This window comes from Camelus dromedarius, chromosome 14, assembly GCF_036321535.1.
Source record: "Camelus dromedarius isolate mCamDro1 chromosome 14, mCamDro1.pat, whole genome shotgun sequence".
NCBI lineage: Eukaryota > Metazoa > Chordata > Mammalia > Artiodactyla > Camelidae > Camelus > Camelus dromedarius.
The window spans coordinates 68,888,195-68,912,815 of record NC_087449.1 but is presented as its reverse complement, the minus strand read 5'-3'; the positions used below and the strand labels follow the sequence as shown (position 1 = coordinate 68,912,815).

The 24,621-nt window shown below is 59.4% G+C and overlaps 2 protein-coding genes across 12 annotated transcripts in view; one reads left to right on the top strand and one right to left on the bottom strand.

The window, feature by feature from the left end:
• CEP104 (centrosomal protein 104) overlaps positions 1-9,010 on the bottom strand; it is a 34,851-nt gene extending 25,841 nt beyond the window's left edge. For 2 of the 3 annotated variants that reach the window (XM_064494147.1, XM_064494148.1), the window contains exons 1-4: positions 8,833-9,009; positions 5,079-5,204; positions 687-860; positions 159-297 (exon numbers count right to left, since the gene is read on the bottom strand). In XM_064494147.1, the coding sequence (XP_064350217.1) occupies positions 159-297; positions 687-860; positions 5,079-5,191 (426 nt within the window). In that variant the 5' untranslated portion in view covers positions 5,192-5,204; positions 8,833-9,009. Of the gene's footprint in view, positions 1-158; positions 298-686; positions 861-5,078; positions 5,205-8,832 lie in introns of all 3 variants that reach the window. The other variant, XM_064494146.1, reaches the window with a different exon arrangement.
• Positions 9,011-9,140: 130 nt separating this feature from the next.
• Positions 9,141-23,432, top strand: DFFB (DNA fragmentation factor subunit beta). Of its 9 annotated transcripts, none has more exons than XM_064494140.1 (9): positions 9,199-9,434; positions 11,256-11,311; positions 11,530-11,575; positions 11,845-12,001; positions 13,087-13,275; positions 14,077-14,156; positions 15,135-15,305; positions 16,835-16,935; positions 22,432-23,432. In XM_064494140.1, the coding sequence occupies exons 1-9, from the start codon at positions 9,312-9,314 to the stop codon at positions 22,664-22,666; spliced, it is 1,158 nt and encodes a 385-aa protein (XP_064350210.1). In that variant the 5' UTR covers positions 9,199-9,311; the 3' UTR covers positions 22,667-23,432. The 9 variants fall into 9 exon arrangements, with proteins under 9 accessions (XP_031319763.1, XP_064350210.1, XP_064350211.1 ...); XM_064494145.1 differs by having other exon boundaries at positions 9,429-9,434; positions 11,185-11,311; XM_064494141.1 differs by lacking the exon at positions 11,845-12,001 and having other exon boundaries at positions 11,185-11,311; positions 13,115-13,275.
• The last annotated feature ends 1,189 nt before the right edge of the window (positions 23,433-24,621 follow it).

The window sequence follows — 24,621 nt, the reverse complement described above, 5'->3', positions numbered from 1 at the left end:
TGTAAGCACAGTTTTAATTAATGTTTCAAAGGTAAAATATTCCTTTGTGTTGCTGGGAAACTTTTAAATGCTGATTAGATATTAAAACTAATACAGTAAGAACAAAAGAGTCTGAAACACCCTGAGGGGGAGGACGAGTCCTGGGGGCGGCGCCTCACCTGGTTGTACGCGTTGTACTTGTTGACGTGGTTCTGGTGAAAGACCAGCTTCAGGAACTGCCCCACTGCGTCCACGTAAACGGACTTCAGTTCCCGGGCTTTGCAGCCTGTCTTTTCATTGTCACAGAGAGACACGTACCTGCAAGAAAAAACTCGACTCCAGAATCACGTTGATTCGGAAATAACGCTGCCCCTCTGTTCCCTCTGAGATCAACGGGTTTCAAGGAAAACTTAGGTTTGGATTGAAAAAATTGTAGGAAAAAAGCCGCAAAGTCAACTTCTAAACAGCCTGTCTTAGGACAAGTTCTGCATCTGGAAAGGGGAGTTGAACGCTGCTGATACAACGGTGGCCTGGCTTAGTAAGCACATTCACCACGAGGCAGGTGTTAGGAAATCACGCAATCTTGACCCACATGCAAGGACCTAGAGGACGACCAAGAGCAAGGGGCAGTTCCTTAGCTTTCATTGCTTTGAGGTGGAACTGGCCTGGCTGAAAGTTGCCGCCATACATTCTGAATCCGTCCTTACCCAAGCCTTCGAAAGCGCTCGGCTGGGCGCGGCGCGAGGCGCTCGGGCAGGCTCTGGCCCACGTAGAACTCCACCTTGCTCGGGATCAGGCACTGGTGGGCCAGCAGCTGCAGCTTTCTCACTCGACACCGCTCCACCATTTGCAGAACAATTTCTTGTGGAAACTGGCAAAATCTGAAAGCAAACACACTTTGTTGTTTCCGCACGATCCCCGCAGAGGGCTTCTGGATGTCTGCACCCTGCTTCCATGTGACGTGGCAGGTCCGTGGGGCCGAGGCCGCGAGGCCACCAGCCCCGTCCCTGCAGCCTCACAGTCGGAGCAGGGGCTCTGAGTGAAGGTGTGATGGGGTCTGCCGCCCCCGGTGTGAACCACACTTTGAGCAGTTAGTTCGTGGTTTGAATGAAACTTCAAGTTAATCACGAGTCACACATCAATCTAAAGAGGCTGTGCTGTGAGTCGCAGGATTTTCCACAGGAACCTAAATCCCCTTGCTTCCCAGAACCCTGAGCTGATGGAGCAGCGGTCAGTCAGCCCCGTGCCCCGCACACGCAGCGGCCCAGAGGAGGAGCCTGTCCCCACCGGAGCTGCTACTCCTGCTCAGAAGTGACTCAGTGCGCTGGAAACCTCTCTCGTGGTGTATGATTGTGCCCAGGTGACACGAGCGAGCGTGTGTGGGGCTACAGAGTACCGGCTGCACACAGCAGTGGGCTGCCCAGGGCATCAGAGCGGGGAAGCACCGAGGACAGGCTGTTGGGAAAGGCCCTTCCAACACCAGTGTCCGACCCTGCATGAGCGCCCTGGTAGACCATCCACTGGCCCGCCTGGCCCCTCTCCCTCCTCTTCTCCCAGCCAAGCCAGCCTGCCTTTTCTTTCGACCCGATCGGCCTCCTCCCGACCTCACACAGACATACTCTAGGACCCCCTTTGTAGGGAACCCTCCCGTGATCCTGAATCCCTCCCCGGCTCGCAGCCCGTTTCTCAGCTGCCACCCCAGCCAATGTCACAGGTCACTCTTGTGAAGGCCACTTCTGACCTCTGTGATGCTGACTGTGACCTGCACCTCCCAGCCCTGATCTTGCTCAGCCCACAAGCCTGGCCCACCTGGCCACCCCTCCTGGCCCCTTCCTGCCTCAGGCTGCCTCCCCGTCCAAGCCCGACTGTGCCTGGACTCCTGCGTCTGGGTCAGGTGCCGGGCTCTCTGCTCCAGCAAGACCCACTGGAGGGGATCCCATCAGTTCTATCACGAAGAACCCCAAGTAAACACCACCTGTGTCTGAACCTGCGCATCCAGCCGGCAACCTGACGTTCCATGGACGCGTCCACAAGGCATTCGATGCGACAGACAAAACCCACCCCCGCCCAGCTCCCCCATCCCACCCCCACCAGCCTCCTCCCCCAGCTTTTCCCACCTCAGCAGTGGCCCGCCGCCCACCCCATGGCCCATGCCTGTCCTTAACTCCTAACAGGATGGCCAGAGGCCCCCAGCTCTGCCTGACGGCTCCCTGCTGTGATGTGGTGACCTGGCTGCGGGCGGGCGGGCGGGCGGTCAGGGCAGAAGGAGGAAGGGCACAGAAAGGAACGTCAGGCTGGGCTAGGAAGGGCGGGTGGGAACCTCTGTGTGTAGCTGAGGGACACGGCAGGGTGACCGTGGGCTGAGCGGGCTTGTTCTGGGGCTGTGATCCTTGGGGTTCCCGGACACTTGAGATTTCAGAAATGCACAGGTTGTAAGGGGAGTGCTCGTGAGGCAGGAGGGCCGCCAGGGCAGGGGACCCGCAGCTCGAACCTCCAACACCCTCCCTCCCGACTCCGGCCAAGTGCCGCCTTAGACACAGGCGACACGTGCTGTGTTTAAACGCAAGGCACACGCGTCATAACTTGTGGTGAGACCACCCTAGACATGAGGACTCTTGGTAATCTATTGTGAAAAAAATCCTTTATTATTTTTTAAACAACCTCCAAAATTGTTTAAAGAAAATTAAGACAATTGACAAAATTTTCAAATTGTATTTTTTTGAAGTTGTGTATTTTAAAACCCTTTAAAAAAAAGGGCTATGACTCAGCTGTTCAAATGCAGCTTATCAAGAGTTTATAGATGAACCAGAAAAACCCTCAAGCTGATTAAAGGAAGAAACAACACACTCTGCAAGTGAACAAAGGGAAACCTCGTCTAAAGCAGAGCCGGGGGCCCTGAAGGGGGCTCTCGGGGGCGTCCCTGATCTCACTCCTGGGTGGGAAGCAGCTGGCTGTGCTGCGCCTGCAGAGGCGGACTTTCTCCCTGCCCAGCCACGGCCCGGCCAACGGGAAATGTCAGCCGCTGGGACCCTCGCTCCCCTCCTGGGGGCTTTGTTCCCAGCAGCCCCTCCCAACCTCCTCCTTTTCTCCATAAAGTAACGTTCCTCTCCCTCCTTTGTCCCCCACATTTCCTGTGGTTTCGCCACGGTCTGCACGTTCCGAACTGCAGTTCCTTGTCGTCGTGAAGTAAGCTCACTTTGCTAGTAAGACCCCTGGCTGTTTGATTTTTAAGGCTGACATGACCTAAAAAGGCTGGTGTGTCATTTTTCAGGACAAACTGACAGCTCTATGTGTCTCTTGAGTTTTGCTTTTTTTTTTAATGGAGGTGCTGGGGATTGAACCCAGGACCCCGTGCGTGCTGAGTGTGTGCTCTGCCACTGAGCTCTGCTCGCCCTGATTTCTTTTTGAATAAAAATAATTTGACAAAAAGTTCCTGCCTGGAGGCTCTGGTCATTGGTGTAAACTTTGTGCTCTCTTGGAGAGGCGTGTCTCACGCCCTGAAGACGGCAGGCCCTGTGGATTCCCGCGCTGGAGAGACACCGGAGGCACTTCCTTTGTGCCCTGTAAAGCCCCCCAGGGCCCCCCCAGGACAGCCCTATCAGGCCCTCTGACCTGGGCTAACAGCGCCCTGCCCTCCCTCGGGAGACTTGGTTTGAGGGCACTTTCCTTTGCCTTCGTATGATGCGCCTGACCTCAGGGAACACTGTGTTGAAGGCAGGAGACCCCAAGCCCAGCCCAGGATGAGTCTGAGTGGTGATCCAGGCGCATATCCCCTTTCTTTGGGGGGACTGGAAAGCCTACTACTAAAACGAGGAGAGGGCACGTCCCAGAAGGGGCACCGTATCAATACAGGAAAGAATCATGTTAGTATTGCTCATATAAGTACTTCTAGAAACGGGGTCCAGGCCATGCGCATAAGCACCGAACAAGCCCATCTAGCCTAAAGGACCTCTTCCGGAGGGGGATGCAGGCAGGGGACGCAGGGGAATGGAGGACGTTCGCATAAAACCGTGGCCCCAGCTCAATCCGGGCCTCCGGCCTGGGGAGAGGCAGGACTGGACTGACTTGTGAGTGCAGGGGGTGGGTGTGGATGTGCCCCGGGCTGCCTGCGTGGGATGTTCCTCCCCCGTCCCTCCCGCCCGCCCGCGGCACCCAGGAGGCTGCCCTGGCTGGGCAGGGCGGGGCGCAGCTGGGGCAGGCCCAGGACGCTTCCTTGCCTGCAGATAAGGCCCTTGGTCCCAGTTATCAGCTTCAGCAGCAAGAAAGGGGCTGTCTACCCCTATCTGCTTACTCCTGTTTAATTTCTCAGTTCATTGAGAATGGAGCCCTAATTGTTGAGGCCCCTCAACAACTCTAAAAAGAAAATATATTTGAATTTTAAATAGGATTTACATTCAACTTTTCAGCAATACATCTTCTGAATAAAAGTAAGTGGCAAGGGTATGACTGAATTTAAACGTCATGCATGTTTACACATTTGTGAGTCTGGGGCAAACAGCACCTTCTACTCGTTCTCGGAAAACAAGTCACGAGGAGGTGACAGCCCGGGAGGCGAGTGGCCTCAGGCGGCTGGCGCTGAGGACGTGTAGGGGGCCTGACCAGGCCCCGGGGCTTCTCAACAACTAACTCTGCTTTTGGGGAAGAATGAAGGCCTCTCAGGAAAACACTTAAAGGTTTCAGAAAAATACTTACTAGTGTTACATCACTCCAGTAATGAGCATTTTTGAAGGTGTACAAACATTCCAGATGGATTCGAAAGAGACTTTCTGGGTCAAAGTCCCAAGCTACACGAAAGCCACCAGATGCAAAACCTCTACCACGGAGCTCAGCCGAGGGCGAGGCAGGGTCCCCCCCCATCCTCTGCACGGCGCACTGCTCGGGCGAGCATAGGTTACTGCTATCAGGAAAAGGGTAAACAAATCTTCTTTACAAACAGAAAGAAGGAAATCCAGGAGGTAACTAGGCTGGTGAATCCACGGGGAACCCGACCCTCCAGTGGCTCTGCCGTCTGAGTTATAACAAAACTCAGATAACAAAGCGGAGGCCAGAGCCCGCGTGCTCCTGAGAGCCCCCCGCCCGCGGCCCCCGGCCCGGCCCACCTCGGCGACCTCCACCCGCTGACAGTCGGAGCGTGGACCATGAGTTCCCGGGCACTGAAGCCGTCTTCGTGTCCGGACGAGCTGACAACCACGAATCCAATCTTGTGGGGCATTCTGCACTCGGGGCTGTTTATGGGAGCAGGAGAGACAGCTTTCAAATCAAGGAACTCAGAAGCACGTAACACTGAAAGTGTTTGTTCAAAGTCATTCACGACCTGGCCAGGACTGTCCCATCACTTTGAAAGAGTCCAGTTTCTTGTTAAGTACTTTTTTTTTTTTTGTATTTATTTAATGGCAGTATTGGGGATGGAACCCAGGACCTCGTGCGTGCTAAGCATACACTCTACCACTGAGCTATACCATCCCTGCCCTCTTGTTAAGTACTTTTCAAGGCACCTCTAATTCCACATAAGGCATCAGTTAACTTACCTTAACGTCTTCCAAATATATGTCCAAAAAGTGTGGCCAGTGTTGTTTTAACTATGCCCCTCCCAAAGCTAAGCTTAAGTCCTAACTCCCAGGACCAGTGAATGTGGCTTCATTTGGAAACACGGTCTTTGCAGATGTAACCAAGTTAAGGTGAGGTCACACTGGAGTAGGGTGGGCCTACTCCACCGTGACTGGTGTCCTTATCTGAGCAGAGACAGGGACACACATGGACAGGGAGAAGTCCATGTGACAAGGGCCCAGCAGGGAGCAACGCACCTGTTGGCCGAGGACGGCCGGGTGGCAGCTGCTGGTAGGGCAAGGACGGGCCCCCGGAGCCGTCAGAGGGAACTGGCCCTGCACACCCACACCTTGCTTTTGGACTTCTAACCTCTTGAATAAATTTCTATCGTTTTAAGTCATCCAGTTTGTGTTACTTTGTTACAGCAGAAATAAGGTTTTTTGCTAAAATATGAAAACAAAGTTGTTCCTATCAGTTAAGAAATTAATACAACCAGCGTGTTAGTAAGCCACACAGAAGTAAGGGGAAGGGGGCGGGTGAATCAACAGCACCCTAACTGCTGCATGAACACGCACGGCCGGGGGCGCCGGCCCGCGGTCAGAGCGCCTAGTGCGCAGCCGCGCCCCGGGGCCGGGCTGGGCGGCTGAGTCTTGGGAGACGTTTAAGTGCTGGCTGAGTGATTGTTTTCTGTCATGACGTGTGAGTGACCCGACTTGGTTCATAGTTACACACCTTGGTTTCGAGGGCGGCTGTGGCGATACCTGGCTTTGCCTGCTGCTGCTTTGAAACGGCGCCCCAGTCGCAGTTTGCCTGGGTGACCCTGCCCTCCCCAGGCCCAGATGTGCGGGGCCGACGCCCCCTGCGCTCCTCAGCTCCACGCCTGCGGGGGCACCGGTCCTGGGCTTGGTCGGTCCACAAGTTCCACATCCCTCCTCAGTAACTGGTTCAGGGATGGGGACATGAGAACAAGACCCAACAAATAGGACCAATGTGACTCGATACCAGGACTTTGCTGGGGCCGCAGCCATAGGATAGTGTTGGCCGGAGGCTGCTGGAGGCCACCACTGGGAGATCCTGGCAGAGGGCAGGGCTGCTGGGGGGAAGTAGTGCTGAGAGGCAGACACGCTGTGGGAGCCTCAGGATTTAAAGACCAAACAACTCATGGACTCCCGTTTTCTAGTCAATAAGCCAATCCATCCCTCTTCAACAGGCCGACCTGCGTGAGGTGTCAGTACGCAACCAACGGCCCTCGCTGACACGGGGGCAGGCTTCTCCACAGAGGTCTCTGGGGCGGGACACACTGTCAGCTGAGGCTTTTCGGCATTAGGTAACATGTGAGCACGCCCCACATGCAACCTGCCTGCTTCACACACTGGTACACGAGCTAGGGCTTCCTTTGACTTACTGAGAACCTGAAGAGGGCCAGCTTGGTAAGTGTCGGCAGTGCTAAAAGCAGACAGAGACCATCGTCAAAGAGCCTGGTTACTTTCTGCACACAGCCCGTCACAGGATAGAAGAGGAGAGCTAAGCCAACCTGGAGATGCTGAAGTGCAGACACAGAAGACGGTGGGCGCGAGCTCCCCCGCAGCCCACTGCCCGGCCGGCTCCGCGCCAGGAACAGAGCCGCCCCGCCCAGCCTGCAGCACCTCCTGCGTGCTGGTGCCCTGGTGCCGGGCTCCGGCCTGGACTGACTCCTCCCTCGACCTCCACCTCCCCCCACCTACTTCTGCATCCTCCCCTCCCCACTCCCACCCATGGGGCGCCACGTCTCATTGGTTCTGTCCTGGAATGGTGACTGCACACACGCCTTCTTCTGGCTGTCACAGTCTTTTCTAGAAAACAACAGCCAGGTCTCCCTCCCTGGAGGACCGCTCCTGCCTGCTGAACGTTCCTCCTCAAGCCCCATCTGCTCTTCCAACCCTCACTTCTTGTCAGGGATTGTCAAGCCCAGCCAAACTCACTAAAGCTCAGTGCCACATCCCTGTGCTGGGGTTCTCCACATCCTCTGGTCAGCTTCAAGAGTAGGGCCTGTCACTTCCTATCCCACCTCGAAAACGGTAGGTATCAATGAAATATTTTCAACTGAATGTGACAATGTATCTGGACATTCTGAGATTTGAGATACTGTTTACTCTGCTTGGCATGTGTCAGACTGACGCCCTTACTCGGTACGCCTGCTTGCAGATGGGCATGTGTTTATACCTTCATGACAACTCTGACACCCTGACTGTAGAGACCAGGAAACTGAGGCACAGAGAAGCCGATGCCCAGGGCCATCTGGCTATGAAGCCACACAGGCAGGGTTTGTCCTAAAGCTGGTCAGGTTCCAGAGTTTCAGGTCTTGACCAACAGCCTCTGTTATGGTGCAAAGACTTAGAAACAAGACCCTTTAAATCTGAACAGAGGATGTGTCCACAACTACACTATGTTGCCTCAATAAATTCAAAACACAGGGCTGGCATTTAGGAACCAGGCAGGAGACATGTCAGGGAACAGTAGAGGCAACCTTATCACCTGGGTTTGGGTATCTGAAAAGGATTCCTTTTTGGCTGCATCCTTCCACCTTGTACCCTAGGGCCCCCTTTGTGTAAACCTTCAAGTATTACAAAAGATACTTGGGGTGTCACTAAAGGACACTCGTATTAGGCTCTGTAAGAATCATCGCTAACATTTTGCGGAGAACCAAAACTCCGGTGAACGCGGGGCCCCAGCCGCCCTGGTGCACAGCGGTCCGCATCCCAGAACACGCGCCGGACAGCACCTCTCCCCGGGCAGCGGTCACGGCCCACGCGCCCTCGGTACGCACGCTGGTACGGGGCGGGGTAACTTCTGCTTGTCACTATGTATCAGGGGTATTGATACCGCGAAATTACATGGAAATAGTTTAGCAACTTCCAAACCATCTCGCTACAGGACTGGGAGACAAAACTTGCATCCACTTTTCTTCTCAAGAAAGCGTGAATGTGACACGGTTACATGATTTTTGGTCAAGCAACCGCAAGGCTCGAAAGCGCCTCCGAGAAAACCCGAAACACAAGAGGTTAAAGAGCCCGCTCGTTCGCGTCCCGCCGGCACGGACGTGGGGTCGCCGTTCTGCGGGAGGGCGGCTCGGCCCGCACCGCCGCCGAGCGCGGGAGCCGAGCGCAGGCCGCCGGGGCAGTGACGCAGCGCGCGGGCCGCGCCCGCCGGGGCCGCCGCTCGGCCGGCCGCCCGGGGAGGCCTCCGCGGGCCCGGGTCCGGGCCCGGCCCCGCCGCCCCGCCGCCCCGCCGCCCCGGCCCGCACGGCCTCCCCGCCGCTCCCCGTACCTGTCAGGACGCCCGCACGACCCCGGGGGTCTCCGCCCCTCTCCTCGGCGGAGCTCAGGCGGCGCCTCGTCCGCCGCCTCGGGCCGGCCCGCACCCCCGAGCCGCAGTGGCGGTGGCAGAGAAGGAATTGCCCAGGCGGCCCGCGCCCACCGCCCGGGCCGCGGCCGCCGCTCCCATGACAACCGGGCCGGCCCGGTCTGGCCTCCGCGCGTGCGCGAACCCGCCTCACTGTGCCGCGCCTGCGCACAAGGCGGAATTGTTCTGCCGCTTCCCGCGCCTTCTGGGTAATGAAGTTTCCGCAGTGCGGCGCCTGCGCACAAGGCGGGGACGCGCCGCCGCTTCCCTTGGACTTCTGGGTAATGTAGTTCCCGGCTGGGGGCGGCGCGCGTTCTTGATTCCCCTCGGTGTAGCACATTACGCGCCGAACCCCGGCGCTGCCAGCTGGGCCGGTGCACCCCTCGGGGCTCGAGGGTCTGAGGATGTCTGCGGTGACTCAGAAGCCCAAGACGTTCAAGCTGCGGGCTCTGCACAGCCAGAAGAAGTTTGGGGTGGCGGGCAAGAGCTGTGAGGAAGTGCTGCGGAAGGGGTGCCTCCGTTTACAGGTGCCCCGCAGGGCCGTGGGCTGGGGGACTGGGGGCCTCCGCTTGCAGGCGCCCCTCGGGGCCGGGGGCTGGGGGACTGGGGGCCTCCGCTTGCAGGCGCCCCTCGGGGCCGGCGGCTGGGGGACTGGGGGCCTCCGCTTGCAGGCGCCGCGGGCCCGGGAGCCAGGGGCGTGCCCAGAACGCTGCTGGTGAGATGGAACAATGCTGAGCTGTCGTCTTGCACCCTCGGGACTGGTGGAGCTCAGGCTGCACCGAGCCACACAGTGTGTCCCTGAGTCCTGACCTGGTCACTGGGAGGGGACACTGTCCATGTCCCACAGGTGGAGAACCTGAACCTAACCACGGCTGACGGCCACGTGCCGGTCCCTGGGCCCCTCTGGCTTCTTCTGTGGGTTGTGGTGGAGTCCACATGCGGCCCTGTGAATCGGGTGCTAAGACCCTCATTTCACAGATGAAGAAACTGAGGTGCCGAGCGACTAAGCAACCTGCCATAGCTGCAGAGGATTGGCGGGCATTTAAACCCAGGACTGGCTGAGCCCAAAGCCTCTTAGCAAAGCCTCTGTGAGGGCGGGGGCTACCACAAGCTGGAGCAATTGGAGTCCTCTGGGGCTTCTGGCCGTGCCTGGTGTCTGCAGAGGTGCTGCGTCTCAGCAGGTGGCCCTAGTGAAGCCTCTGCCCCAGCGCTCAGGTGCCCACCTGCGTGGGAGAAATTTGGGGAGAATAAGAGATGCTGCTTTTCCGTCTCAAAACCAGGCAGTGTGGGAGACGTCCGGGCCCCAGGGAATCCCCATTTCCTGTGCTGTGGAGGGGTTCCCAAAGTCCCTCTCTGGCCCCTCAGCCCCAGTCAGAGCTGGGGGACTTTGTGGAGGGACCTGGGACAACATTTCCGTCTTTCTGACCGTGAAGGTCAGTACAGCTCTGGCCTGAGATTCAGGGACCAGTTCCTGTGGCCGCCGGTTAACCTTCTGCGTGCTCCGGGGCACAGCCATGCGGCCCCTCCCCTCCTCAGTCTCCCTTGGCGCAAGATGAAGGGGTTGTGCTCAGAGGCCTCTAAGGGCCCTTGCACACCCCCGTTGTAAGGATTTCAGCTCACATTCTTACCCTTACTGTGTTACTTCCCTTGGCTGGGCTTAGACCAGCTGGGGTTGCAAATGTGTATGTGTGTGAGGTGGGGTGAGGGGAGGAATAAAAATTTACTGTAAAAATTCTTAAAACTGATCGGAGTCAAGCACCAGAGAACTCAGCAAGTTAACAGTCCCAGATGCTGGTCACAGTCCCGTAGACAGAGGCGGTGAGTCGTCTTCAGTAAGATGTCCCCTTAATTAATCAGTGCCCAGAGACAGACGTGAGCGGGAGGTGCTGCATCCTGGCACCTGTCGGGCAGTGCGGGTGTGTTTACAGGCCTAGTGGAAGCAGTTAGCCGTCATTTCGGGAAACCCAGGCTTGGATTTTTAAGTGCCTGGGAGGGGCTCGTTCTGAAGGAGTCCGAGTCATGACTCCCACAAAGCAGTCACCGCCATGTGTGTATTTTTGTAACTTTCCACATCTTAGAACAACCTGCAGTAGGGGCCCTTGTTTTGATGTGCTCTGTGCCCAGAGACAGCATCTCAAGTGTGAGTCTCCAGAACGTAGTTCCTCCCTGTACACTGCGAGGGCTGCAGGTGGAAAGCCCGTATGTTGCCTGCCCACGGTGGGCCCACGTGACCCAGTCCGGCAGTGCCTGCCCTGCTGTCCCCTCCCCTCCCCGCAGCTGCCCGTTCCCGGCTCCCGCCTGTGTCTGTACGAGGACGGCTCGGAGCTGACCGCAGATCGTTTCTGCAGCATCCCAGACGGCGCGGAGCTCGTGCTTCTCACCACGGGCCAGACCTGGCAGGGCTGTAAGTGGCGGGGACCCTGGAGGTGGGCGGGGAACTGGTGGGGCTTTGGAGGTGCTGAGGGTCTTCCCCGGGGGTGGGGCATCAGCTCGGGAGGGAGGGGTCCCCATGCTCTGAAGTCAGAAGAGGGAAAGCCAGGAGCCTGGATGTCCAGTTGGTTGTTTGCTGTGTCTTTTTTCCTCTTTAAAAATGTCTTTTTGTTTTATTTCTGTTCACTTGAGGTGTCCTAGTAACTCCCGAGGGCAGAAGGGAGGCCTCTGGCACTGGGTGAGGCGGACCGGAGAGGGCGGCTGCTCTGCTGCGGGGCTTTCTCGGGGGAGGGCTGGTGGCTCCTGTCACGCTCGGTGTCTGGTCTACGTTGGTGTTTGCGGACACGCTGCCTTCGGGCGCACGTTGAGGCTGCCGCGCTGGAGCCGTGCTGTCAGAGGTGGGGGGGCCATGTTGGGTGACAAGTGCTTCTCCGGAGCCCTAGGCCAGTGGCAAGGTGTGTGCACTTCCCCCAGGAGGGCTGCCTGGCTCTCTGGCTTCCGTTTCAGGAGATGCTTCTGGTGCCCCGGGAAGGACACAGAGCTCCGAGGACTGGGACGGTCCTGCCTCCTCTGCCTAAAGGACAGAGAAGGTCTAAGAGCAGCGGAGGTGTGGCCTCGCCCCTCTGCTGGGACTCTGCGGTCTTCAGGGAAGGTGACACGTCTGGTGTGTGCTCCAAGTTGCAAGCACCCTTCCTCTGTTGGACCTTGTCCTTCTAGAAAATTCCATCTCAGTAAAGTTGTTAAAAAAAAAAAGAAAAGGAGCTGCACTTTGCTTTCCAGAAAGGCAGCCCTGTCTTGTTTGCACAGCTGGGGCGGGGCGGCCTCCCCAGTTCTGGGCGCCTGGCTGGTTTTGTTTTAGCCCTTCTGGGGGGCGAGCGTCTGGGGGGCGAGCGGGCACCTTGACTTGTGTTTCCCTCCCGGCTAATCGTGCTGACCACCCTCTCGTGGGCTGGTTTACCCTCTGAATATCCTCTTTGGTCAAGTGCCTTTTGTCTGTTTTCTAAGTGGATTTTTTATCGGTCAGTTTTGAGAGGTTCCCCCTAATCTCCTCTGGATCCCAGTCTGCTACGGGGTCGGTGGTCTGCAGATATTTTCTCTTTCTCTGCGGTTTGTCTTTTCATTTTCTTAACAGGGTCTTTCACGGAGTAAAGGTTTTTCATTTCGTCCCTTTTTTGGTTTTCTTTCATGCCCATGCTTTTCGCGTTCAGTCTGAGAAGGTTTCCCTAAGCCCTAGGTCTCGGAGGTTTTCTCTGTCTTTCTGCTCCGATTGCTATGATCACGTGACTTTTCTTTGTCAGCCTGTGGAGAGTGGATGTCACTGGTTGGCTTTGGAGCACCGAGTGTCCCCGTGTCCCCGGTATGCCCGCTCTGCCTGACCCCGGTGCTCGCTCGGGGGCTCACCGCTCTCGGGCGCGTGCGGAAAGGCTCCAGGGACAGGAGGACAGGGCAGGGTGATCAGACATGAGGTCTCCAGGGGGACCCAGAGACAGCAGACTTAACTTGGAGGAGGCCGGCAACTCGCAACTCGCTTGTGTGGTTTCACTTTCCAGCTCGTGCCCTGTTCCCTCCCCACTTGTCCTCTCACCACCCCCGGCCTGGGCAGCCAGGCCCAAGGCCCGGAGCACCGGGCTGAGGGAGGTCAGGACAGGGCTGGGCGGGGGTGGGGGGGGCACGCGGGCATCCCTGTGTCTCCCCGAGGTGGTGCTCCGAGGACTGGTGGCCTCTCCATTTGTTCCCCCTCGATGGCAGATGTGAGTGACATCAGCCGCTTCCTCAGCGTGTTCCAGAAGCCGCACGCAGGGCTCATCCAGGCCGCCCGGCAGCTGCTCTCCGACGAGCGGGCCCCGCTGCGGCAGAAGCTCCTGGCCGACCTCCTGCACACCGTCAGCGAGAACATCGCGGCCGAGACCAGGGCCGAGGACCCGCCGTGGTTCGAAGGTGCGTGGAGGACTCGGGCCTGGAGGGAGCTGAAGGGGGCGGGGCGGGGGCTTCCTCAGAGCCGACCTGTGGGGAGACCGGGTCTATTTCAGCTCCGAATGCCAGGGGCTCCCTAAGTGTGGGGCCAGAGTCCGGGCAGCCCTGGGACTGGCCTTTTTGTTTTTATTTATTTTTCGGTTACGGTAACACCGGCATAACATCTTCATCGTTTCTAAGCATGTTGCTCACTGACATTAAATATATTTACATCGTTGTGTGACCATCCCCACCATCTGTTCTCAGAACTTTCTCATCTTCCTAACCTGAAACTCTGCCCCCGTTAAACACTCACTCCCCGCCTCGCCCCCAGCCCTCCCTGTCTTAGTGAATGAGACTCCTCCAGGGGCCCCTGCGCTCTGTGCCCGGCCTCCTGCGCTCAGCACCGTGTCCTTGTGGTTCCTCCATGTGGTAGCGGGCGTCAGGATCCCCTTGCTTTCTCAGGCTGAGTGATATTCCATTGCGTGGATGGACCACATCTTTATCCATTCACTTGGGCTGCTCCCACCTTTGGCTTGGCCTGCTGAGCCAGGTGGAGGCAGCCCTGAGAGACTGCAGCCCTCTTGGAGAAAGGGCCTGGAGGCGCCACCGTGCTCCACGCAGGTGGACCACAGGTCCTTCCCAGACCAGCAAAATCCAGAGACAGCAAGCCCGTCCTGGTCAGGACGGCTCTAGATGGAGCAGAGCCGGCGGCCCTCACGCTCCGCCCCTCCTGGGAGAGCGAGCTGCCTGGTCTCCAGGCATCTCGTCTCTCTCCTCCGGCAGGCTTGGAGGCCCGGTTTCGGAACAAGTCTGGCTACCTGAGGTACAGCTGCGAGAGCCGGATCCGGAGCTACCTGAGAGAGGTGGGTCCCCGCTGAGGCCGGGTGTGCCGCCGGGCAGGTTTAGAAGCGGGCTCTGCTGTCGGGACTCTGTTCCCAGGTTGGGCGTGGACGTCGGAGGAGCACAGGGCGGTGCGGGTGCAGGTGTGGGTGCGGGTGCGGGTGCTGGCGGACGTGAGCCAGCAGGACCATGTGCCCAGCAAGCTCCCCACCTCGCGCTCCGCACAGCAGGTACTTGGCTCCCACCCCTCAGAGTTCCACCCCTGGGGTCACAGATTTTGTCTTCCTCCGCTTAGCCTGAGCTCTCCCTGTGGGCTGGGACCAGAACCCACCTGTGAGCTCTTCATCTGTCCAGCAGTTCAGTTTTGATGTGAACTCATCCCAAGTAACCTTCTTGTCCACCGTTAGCTCTGACAGACGCCACACGGAAGTAGGGGGCAGTCGCTCTCTGTTCCCAGCTCCCCTCTCCCGTGGCCACCCTCAGGCTCCTCCTGCTGCTGAGAATGCACCTCCTGCACTGGTGACCCGGCGGCGTCTCCAGCACGTCATTCACGACCCCTGCTGGGTGCCCGCCCTCTGTCCTGTACTGGCCCATGTGCTGTCCAGCTGTCACTCCCGCTAGGCCAGGCGGTCTTCTCGCTTCTGCCCCAGTGCTCAGCACGAGCTCAGGTGCACCCCGAGGTGCGCGGCCTCACCTGCGCCTTGTGGGCAGGTGGGAGGTGATGCCCGCTTCCTCTCAGGTTTCTGGCCCCAAAGCAGCCAGGATGCCTAGAGCTTGAGTTTATCTGTGTACTTGTGACCAGAGCGCCATCTCTAGGGCCCAGAGAAACTCCCCAGGGTCAGACAGCCACTGTCGGTGTGAACTCAGACCCCCGCCCCCTGACCTCAGGGCTGTGCTGGGACCCACGGGGCAGGGGCTCTGAGGACTGTAGCGCTGAATGGACTGGGAGCTCCGCCCAGGACTCGTGGCCAGCGTTTGGCGATGTCCCTTGCTTCTTCCAGGTAACCTCCTGTGCCTCCTTGGTTGGTGGGGAGGCTCAGGAGGAGTACCAGCGGATCGTGGGCGCCATGTGCCGGAAGCTGCAGGAGGCGCGGTACCATGGCAGCTACTTCGACAGAGGGGCTAAGGCGGGCGGCCGGCTCTGCACGCCCGAAGGCTGGTTCTCCTGCCAGGTGAGTGGGGCGCCTTCCCTGGGGCTACCCTGGCAATGGCCTGGACAGGTGGGGTAGCCCTTGTGCGTCAGCTCAGCTGGCGGGCACCAAACGTTAGTGGTGGTGGAATCCCCCTGGGGGCTCTGGGAGGCTGCTGGGCCCCACCTGGAGCTCCTGTTCCAGCAGCTGGGGGTGGGGCCTGAGAACCTGCATTTCTAACGAGCTTCCCAGGTGATGTGGATGCAGGTGCAGGGCCCTGCCCTTGAGAACTGCTGTGGGGGCTGAGCAGGACACACTGGGCAGGAGCAGGGCCCCGCCCAGGTGTCAGAGGAGGGATGCATTTGTTTGGGTGGCTGAGAAGTGTTCTGCTCTCCTGGCTAAGCCTTCTGGACGAGAGAGCCCAGGGGCTGCAGGGTTGAGGCTGGACGTGGCGTTTTGGGCCCTGGTAAAGCCTGGCGCCCTGCAGGGTGTCACCAGCCAGATGCAGCCTTCTGAGGGTTGGGCTTCCTCCGGGACAAAGCTGCGGGGGCATCACTGCGCCCTGGGGCTGGGCCACTGGCCCTCGGGGGAACAGGCAGAGGCCGACGCACCGCCCCTGCTTCCTTCCTGCTGCCCTCCCTGCTCTCCCATGTGTGCTGGGCCAGGCCTGGTCCAGCCTCCAGTGCCGCCGGCATCGGGGGCTTTGGTGAGGGCCTGGGCCGCGAGTTGTCCATGTTTATAAGGTTCCTTTCCAGTGCAGTCCCCTCCTGCCTCTGGTGGCCTTCCTAGCGTCACTGAGGTCATCCAGAGCAGGGCCCAGGGGCAGGTGTGGCCTCCCTCCCCCTGACAGGCTCCTCGTGCCCCTGCCTGGCTAGTCCTTCCCTGGGTGACGGGCCCTGACTGTCCCAGCACTGCTCCTTCCTGACTCACTTCACGTTACCCCGTGTGACCTCTCACTCCCGGGACTGTGACCTCTCACTCCCGGGACTGTGACCTGAGCCCCTCAGCATCAGGGGTACAAAGACCAGGCCTGCACCCCGACCCCGGCAGGCTCTCGGTCAGGGGCCCGTAGGCAAGTCGGCTAGGGGGCTTCGTGCAGGGGGTGCTGTGAGGGAGGGCGGGCCAGTCTTCTGGGTAGGGTGGAGCTGGGGGCTTCAGGGAAGAGGTGACGCTTTAGAGCGCCCCTGCCGTCCAGGGTCTGTGTGGGGTCACGAACGCGCCAGGAGCCCGTGGAGGAGACAGGGAGGGAGCAGGTCATTCCCAGCCCTCGCTGGCCGCGGGCCTCCATTTCCCACAGGGTGTGTGTGGTGGTGGCTTGGGGAGGCTGCAGGTGTGGGAGGCGTGCAGTGAGGAGGCTGGCGTCCCTGACAGTGGGAGGACCGACTTGTCCCCACTGCAGAGTCTCACACTGGGGTGACGAGGGGACAGGGGTGCCGTTCCATGGCAGATTCCTACTTGCCTGAACACAGACTGTTTCTCGGGCCTGAGCCCTGACTAGGCGCCCCGTCGTGGGGGAGAGTGTGGGAGATGCTGCCCTGCCCCGTGGACATGACCTTCCTCTTTCGGCCCAGGGCCCCTTTGACGTGGATGACTGTGCCTCCAGACACTCCATCAACCCCTACAGCAACAGGGAGAGCCGGGTCCTCTTCAGCACCTGGAACCTGGACCACATGTGAGTGTGCGGTGCACCGGCCGCCAGTGCGTGGGCCCCGTGCCCCGGCACCTCGTGTCCCCCGCGCCCAGCTCTCGGGCGGCGGACTGCCCGGTGTCGGGGGCGTGCGGCGTGGAAGGGGCTGCGGGCACCTGCCGTGCTTCCAGGCCTAGCCCGTGTGGGGCGTCCCTCAGCGCGGCGGGCTCTGACCCCCGCCCACCCCTGTGGGACCCTGAGCGCCCCTCCCACCGCCAGCTCCCGTCCGTGGTGAGGTGTGGGGCGTTTCCTGCTTCACACAGGGTGAGCAGGTCCGGGCTGTGAGTGTGTCCTAGCTCATTCCGGAAAATGGGCGGAAGTGGAGGTGTTGTTGTAACTGAGACGCTCTCCTCGCACACACAGCTGAGCCTTGAGCAGCAGGGGTTTGGAGTGCGCGGGTCGCTGCCACGCGGCTTCTGCAGCAGTGCGTGGTAGGTGGAGGGCTGCACGGTGCGCGTTGGTCAAATCCGTGGATGTGGAAGCACAGATACAGAGGAACCGCGATGGGGGAGCCCTGTGCACAGAGATCCGCCTCTAGAATTACTCACGGACCTCTGCCTGCGCAGGTGCTGGCTCCCAACCTGCCCCCTCTGCCCTCGCGAGCGTCGCCGGGTTGCTCTCGAGCGGCCCCGGCCACGCGCTCGCTGGCTGTGTGAGCGCACGCGCCCTGCGCTTTGTCGCCGCTTGGTTTCGGCATGCGTCTCTGCATTGTCCCTGTGATGGCGAGAAACAGATTCTCCGGTCCGGTGGCCTGACGGAGGCTGAGTGTCTCCTTGCGTGTTTGTGTTCTGTGAAGAGGCTGTTGCTTCCTTTGCTCCTTTTTTATAGGGCTTCGGTCTTACTAACTTGTAGGACTGCTTTACACGTCCTGGATGCTAGTTCTTTGGTGGCTTTTTGTGATGCAGGTATTTTTTCCACTGTTCAGGCTTGTCTCTCAGTTCTGTGCTGATTCTGATCACGCCAGGTTTGAATTCCAGCGCGCTGAGATGTGTCTCCTCCTTTCTGTGTGGTAGTGCGTCCGGAGCCATCCTGCCCTCAGTGGGGTCCCGGGGGCTTCGGGGCGCCCCCTCCGGCCGCGGGCTGTGACCAGCCCTCCTGCCAGGACCACTTTCCTCCCTCCAGGACCGCCTCTGCCTCCTCCTTCTCTTTGTTCATTTTGCTTTTACTTTTCATCCCTTCTGTCCACTGTTTCAGGCCTCTTCTTGCTGCTTCTTGAATTTGCACCTCTTTCGTGGTCTAACGTGTTCATTCCAGGTCTGCTTCTAGCTGCTTCCCGCGAGTGTGGCCATTTTATTGGTTAGGCCTAAGGAGTCTGTCATTTCCATCGTGACGAGCTGGTTAGAAGTGGGCTGAGCGTCTGAGCACACGTGCGTTTGTTTTCAGTGGCCCCGTGTCCCCGATTTCCGCTCCTGGTGGCCTGCTCCCCTTCGTGACCCTTCATACCTCGTCTTAGCCTGGAGGTGGCGGCCTGGTGCGTGCACGGGGCTGGGTCCCCCGCGACTGGGCGGAAGCTGGTCTGGTGGCTCTCAGCCCCTTTCCTGTGACCTCGGTGTGTCAGGGCGTTTGGACTGAGTGTCCTGTGGGTCGTGTCAGCTTTTGTTCTCTCAGGGCCTGGGAGGGTCCGACATGAGCTGGAGCCCCTGGCTGCGTTGGGGCCGCCGCCCACCCCACGAGGTCGGGAATTGACAGGCTGGTGGCGGCCCTCCCGGTGTTGGGACAGCGTCTGGCCACCAGGCCGCTCAGTCGGTATTTGTTGAGTAAATAGTCAGTGTATCTGGACTTATTTTAAGCACTGTATTCTGTTCTTTTTTTTTTTAATTAATTTTATTTCATTATTTTTAATGGAGGGACCGGGGACTGAACCCAGGACCTGGTGCGTGCCAAGTGCTCGCTCCACCACCGAGCTGCACCCTCCCCCTTAACCACTGTCTGCCCGGTTTCCTGGTCACCGTCCTGCTCCCTTCTGGCCTCCTTGGTGCTCTCTGTGGGTTTAGCCGCATTTTCTTTCCCCCCGAGCCCATCACCCCACCTTCCTTTGTTCTGGAATTAGATGTTTGCTGTGTCCTTTGGAGGGGCCCTGGAGAGCCAGGCACATCGGGGGCAGAATCGCGTCCTCCTCGCCCCCAGGCCCCCTGGGGTCGTGCTAACATCACACCCCGCTGCCCGTGAGCGCTGCGCAGAGTGTGGGCTTGCCTGGCGGTCACGGTTTCCGTGTTTGCACGGCGCTCAGGTCCACTCCCTGTTGACGCCGAGTGTCCTGAGGGCTTCCTTCACAAGGGTCTGGGGGCTGGCGCCGCTCAGTCTTAGAGAGGCCCCGAGTGCTGGCTGAGGTGACATGAGTTTCAGGCTGGCAGCCACCTGGCCAGCAGGTCTTTGAAGCCCAGACGCCGCTGTCTTGTGGCATCTGTTCCTGACAAGGCTGCTGTCATGATGTCCCCTTCCTGCCTTTTCTGTGGCCGTGTTAGATTTTCCTCTTTCTTTCTGAAAATGACATGCATCTAGCTTAGATCTTTAGTTCAGATCCTGAGTGAGACTTGTCTCCTTTGTTCTGGAGACGATTTTCTCAAGTTTGGGCGACCAGGTCAGCGTCGGGCAGGGCTGCCCTGACTCTCCGGCCGCACTTGGCACCTCCTCCGTGCGCAGCGCCTGCTTCTGCGTGTTCCCAGCTCTGCGCCTCGTCCCAGGCCTTCCTGCCGTGGACCGAGCTGTGTCCTCTGCATTCATCTGCCGAAGCCCTTCTCCCAGGCGACTGTGCTGGGGACAGGACCTTCCGGAGGTGGCCAAGGCTACATGAGGCCCTGACCTGATGAGGCTGTGGTCTTACTGGGGGAGCGGAGTCTCTCTGCCGCGTGAGGACACGGCGAGGACGCAGCCGTCTGCTGGCTAGGAGGGGATCTCACCAGAGCCCGGCCGCGTGGGCACCCTGCCCGCCGACTCCAGCCCCCAGAGCTGAGAGGGCGCGAGTTCCCGTTGTTTAACCCACCCGCCCGTGCTGCCTCGTCTGCCTCGTCTGCCTCGTCTGCCTCGTCTGCCTCAGAGCCGACTGATGCTCGTCCCGTACATTGAGCGCCCGAATGCCCGCAGCAGCTCACGCCCTAGTCGGCCCCCCCAGCACACACTCCCTTTCTGGAAGTGCTTGGGGTCATTTAAAAAACAAAGCAAGCCTTTTCATACCAGTCTGCTTTCATTATTTTTATTTCTTTTAAACCATTATGATCATTTATTTCAAGCATGTTTATTTTATGGTTGTGTAGTAAAGAACTTAACTGTGCCCAAAGACAGGTCTGGCCTTTGCCCCCGACCCTGGAGGTCAGCTCTGAGCCCTCGGAGTGTCCTGTCTGCTAGGGGCTTCGTTTCCCTGGGCGGCCGGGGTCACTGGACAGTCTAACAGTGTGAAGAGGGTAGGGGCTTTGGGTCACATGGTTTCAGCTCGTCCTGGGCGGGGGCGCTGGGGGTGAGGTCAGCTGTGTGGGTGGGAAACTCTGCTCACGTGACAGAGCCCCAGTAAAGACACTGGACCCCGGGGCTCGGGGAGCGTCCCTGTCTGCTGACTCGTGTGTGTGTTGTCACCAGCACTGCCGGGAGCAGTGTCCCTGCCTCCCTGGGGCTTCCTGGACTCTGCCCTGTGCATCCCTAATCTCGGGTGATTTTAATTTGCATCCTTTTGTGGTCATAGACTGTAACTGTAAGTGTGACGGCCCTCAGGGGTGTCTGAGTCCTCTCAGCGCACCAGCGAGCCCGCGGGCGGTCTCGGGCCCTGAGTGCTGCGGTCAGCGGCAGAGGGGGGGTCTGTGTGAACCCCACTAGCTCGGGGGCCCAGGGCACTGCCGTCGGCTGCGTCCTCTTGCCTGTTGCAGTGGGTCGCGTTCCGCGCGGTTTGTGTGTCTGGATGGTGAGCTTGTCCTCGGTGGGCGCTGTTTCCTGTGGGCAGCCTTCGTGAGCTGGCTGTCCCCGTGCCCCTCCGAGTGGCTCTGCGTTAGTTCCCACAGACGCCCGGCTTCCAGTGGTTCTCCAACAGCCACGGGTGGTTCTTGCCCGTGGTTCCCATTCTGCTGGGCAGCGTGACGTTGGACGGGTGCCCGCGTAAGAGGTTCTGCGGGTCCTGGTTTTCTGCGATGCTGGAGGACAGTTACGCGAAGGGGGCCCCTGCCCGGCACCTCCCGGTGTCTTTTCCTTGTGCCCCCAGCCCTCCCCCCTGCATCCGGCTTGGCCACGTGACTCCAGCAGACAGGAAGCCGGGAGGCCTGGTCCCTGCCTGCACGTGGGGTGTGGCCCTCTGCGTGCCACCGTCGCCACGCCAGGGCCCTGACCCCCTTGGGGTGAAGGGCCGGCTCCCCCTGCCAACGCCCCAGCAGAGCTCAGCCACGTGAGTGGGCCGGGCCAACCCAGAGCAACCACTGCGTTTTAGGGGGCTGGTTGTGGACATGGTGGCTTTTCCTTCCTCCTCCCCAAGCCCAGGACACCCCTCAGCCTCTCTGTTCCTCCTTTAACGGCTGGAGCGGGGGTCTCGCGCCCTTCTCTCCTGGCTCTGCCGAGAGAGGAGACCCTGGTGAGCTGCTGGGGTGCAGCCCCGCCCTGTGCTCCCACGTTGATTCTGTGTCTGGCGGTGGGGGGGGGGCTCTTCTTTTTTTCCATCTCAGATATTTACTCATTTCTAGTTCGGCATTTCTCTGCGATGTGGGGGCAGCGATCTACGTGCCAGTCTGATCCCCGTGCTGCCCCAGCTCCCCTCGCCGTGGCGTGTCCGAGTCCATCCCGTCAGGGTGCCACCTTTGACTCTTGTTCCTGGGAGGTCTTTTGAGTTGTTGTTTGTAAGTGAAGCAGGCTTACACAGGTGGTGTCGTACCTGCTTCACTTGTCATAAAAGTACCAGGTGAGGCTTGGAAAGACAAAGTCGGACCCTTAGCCGTCGTCGTCTCCGGGGAGGGGAGGCAGGAGTGAGAGGGGAGGCAGGAGTGAGATGGAAGGCTGTAGTCAGAGGTGACTTCAGCTTTACTTGTAAGTTTGCATTTAAAACATGTTCGTATATTGTTGTGTGATCTTTTGGTATCTCCGCACATAGATAAGCGTGGAACCAAGGAAGCCAAATAGTTGTTGATAAATATGATGATTTTTGTTTCTGTGTGCTTCTCAGTATCTTAAAAACTACGCAACCGTCTACTTTTCCAACGTGAGACGGGCCGGGGGGCCTGCATGGGGCTCTGCCAGGCCAGCTGGGCCGGCGGGTGCGGCTGTGTGCAGGGATGGCGTTTCCACCAGCTTGTGCGGGAGTGTCCCCCTGTGCTCGTCTGGTGACAGCTGGCTGGTCCTGCTCTGGCTGGGATGGTCCCCGAGCGGTCCCTCTTAACCCTTCCCCACCTGCCTTTCCTGGAAGCGGCCAAAGCCTGTTTGTGTCTCCGTGAGCACGCTGCACAGAAACCACATCTAACCATCTCCGAGGTTAGCAGAGAACCAGCCTGACGTCTCTGGCCGTCCCCACAGAATAGAGAAGAGGCGCACGGTGGTGCCCACGCTGGCCGCGGCCGTCCGCGGCGCGCAGGGCCGCGAGGTGGACTGGGAGTACTTCTACGGCCTGCTCTTCACCTCCGAGAACCTCAAGTTGGTGCACATCGCCTGCCACAAGAAGACCACCCACCACCGCCGCTGCGACCCCAGCAGGCTCTACCGAGCCCGGGCGGCGCCGAGGAGGAAGCGCCCGGCCCGCAAGCGCCCGTGACACGGACTTGTCAGCGGTGCCAGCCGCCACTCCTGGGAAGAGCTTGCCGAGCTCGCCCTGCAGACCCTGGCTTTCCGCGCATTTCTGAAGCTGCTTCCCCACCTCTGCGAGCCCAGCTGCCAAGGACGAGTCTGGGCGCTCCCGGGAGGCGCGGGGTCGGGCGCCGCCCGCTCCCGCCTCCCCAGTCGGTGCCCCTGCCTGCCTGGCCCCTCGGGCTCAGGGAACCTGCTGTTTGGGCTTCAGCTCCACTGTGTCTCTGATCTCAGGGAAACGATGCTCCATCCTCTGACTCTTCGAAGTGCTGGGGAGAGTTGTAGGGGGGCCGCCGGACCAAAGGCAGCTGCGTCTCTGTGGGTCAGAGACGGTCAGACACTATTTCATGTTCGGCCTTACACGGCTGCGTCCTGCAGAACCGCGCGGCAGCTTCAGGCGTTTACGTGAGAAACGGGAAGCTGGCTGTCAGGTGGCACGAGGCCGTGCCCAGTGTGACACCAGTGTCTGTCACTCCACATGCTGGTCGTGCGAAGCCCGTCACAAATGGACGCACCGCCTGTGCACAGCAGGGGTCCCGGGGGGCGGGGGGTGGCGCAACTGGCTCAGGAAGGACTAGTGTTCTAAGGCACACGTTTTATAGTACTTGAAGTTTTTGAAACGAGCATTTATTTCATGTTTTTAAAACTTACTTTTTTAAAGTTACGTTTTGTAGTATTTTAATTTTTACACTTACTGTAAAATTACAAAAAGCAATAAAGATTTTTAAAAAATAGACATGTCTGAAAAGTTTGCACCCATGGGGAATGACGAAGTTAAGAAGGAAAAGAAGGGGTCCGTGGTTTTTAAAAATGTGACCCAAACTGTTCTGTTAAATCTTCACTGAAATACGGACACACTTTAGAAGGTGCCAGTTCTGTGCAGAATTTGAGAAGTCCTGCCTCAGGTCCCTTCTGTGTGACAGGGATGTGAACCCAACCCCACAGCCTTCAGGGAACGGCTGGCCCCTCTCTGTGGCCGATGTGCCTCTGACAGCTTCCTTGCAGTTCTGAGGGCAACTCAGCAGGGCTGGTACCAGGACCCTCCCCACCTCCACGTGGGGCTCCTGCCCAGCCCTCAGGGCCCCTCGGGAGCTGATCTGTTAGGACTCTGGCCGCCCCTCCAGCGCCATTGGCTCCTGCACTGCGTCCCTCCCCACCCTTCTCACCTGCGGTGGGTGCGAGGCCCCGAGCTTGGGTGCTGGGGATCATTATGGATGGGGGGGGCCACCAGTCAGGAGTCGCATCACCCAAACCCTCAGACCCCCAGGGGAGAGCAGGCAGCCGAACCCCTCTGCAAAATATGGGTTTATGGTCTGGTCTGTCCATTTTCAACAGCAGGGAAGAAGAATCTAGGCGCTGGGAGGGGAGGGTCTGGGACTTCCGTGGGTGTGGGATGGAGGAGGGGTCCTCCACTGCTGGGAGGCCCCGGTGCCCGGAATGGGCTTCCTAGGAGCAGCCGGTGGGTGACCTTCCGAGGCCTCCATGTGCTGCGTGCTGGGCTCGCTCAGCCCACGAGGCTGTGGTGGTCAGCGCTCCTGTAGTCTTGGCCTTGTGGGTCAGAAGGAAGGCAGCCTGCGGTCAGCCCCTACTGGGAGCAAGGTGCAGAAAAGGATGTGATGGGGAGGGTGGGCAGAGGCCCCTCCAGCGGACAGTGGCCCGAGGAGGGAGCCAGGGGCCAGATGAGGCGCCGTGGTCCGGAGAGGCCACTGTGGCTGAGGGTGTGGTGAGCAAGAGGATGGGCTGGGTTGAGGGGGACCCAGACCCTGCTGCCAGCTGAGGCCAGGGAAGAGGTGGGTTTCAATCCCAAACACTCTGGGAAGACTGTGAAGAGATTTAGGGAGGGGCTGACCAACACTTAACCTGCCCACTGCAAAGAAAGCCTGTCTTCACACTGCCCAGACCCCTGGGGACCTCTGCGTCTTG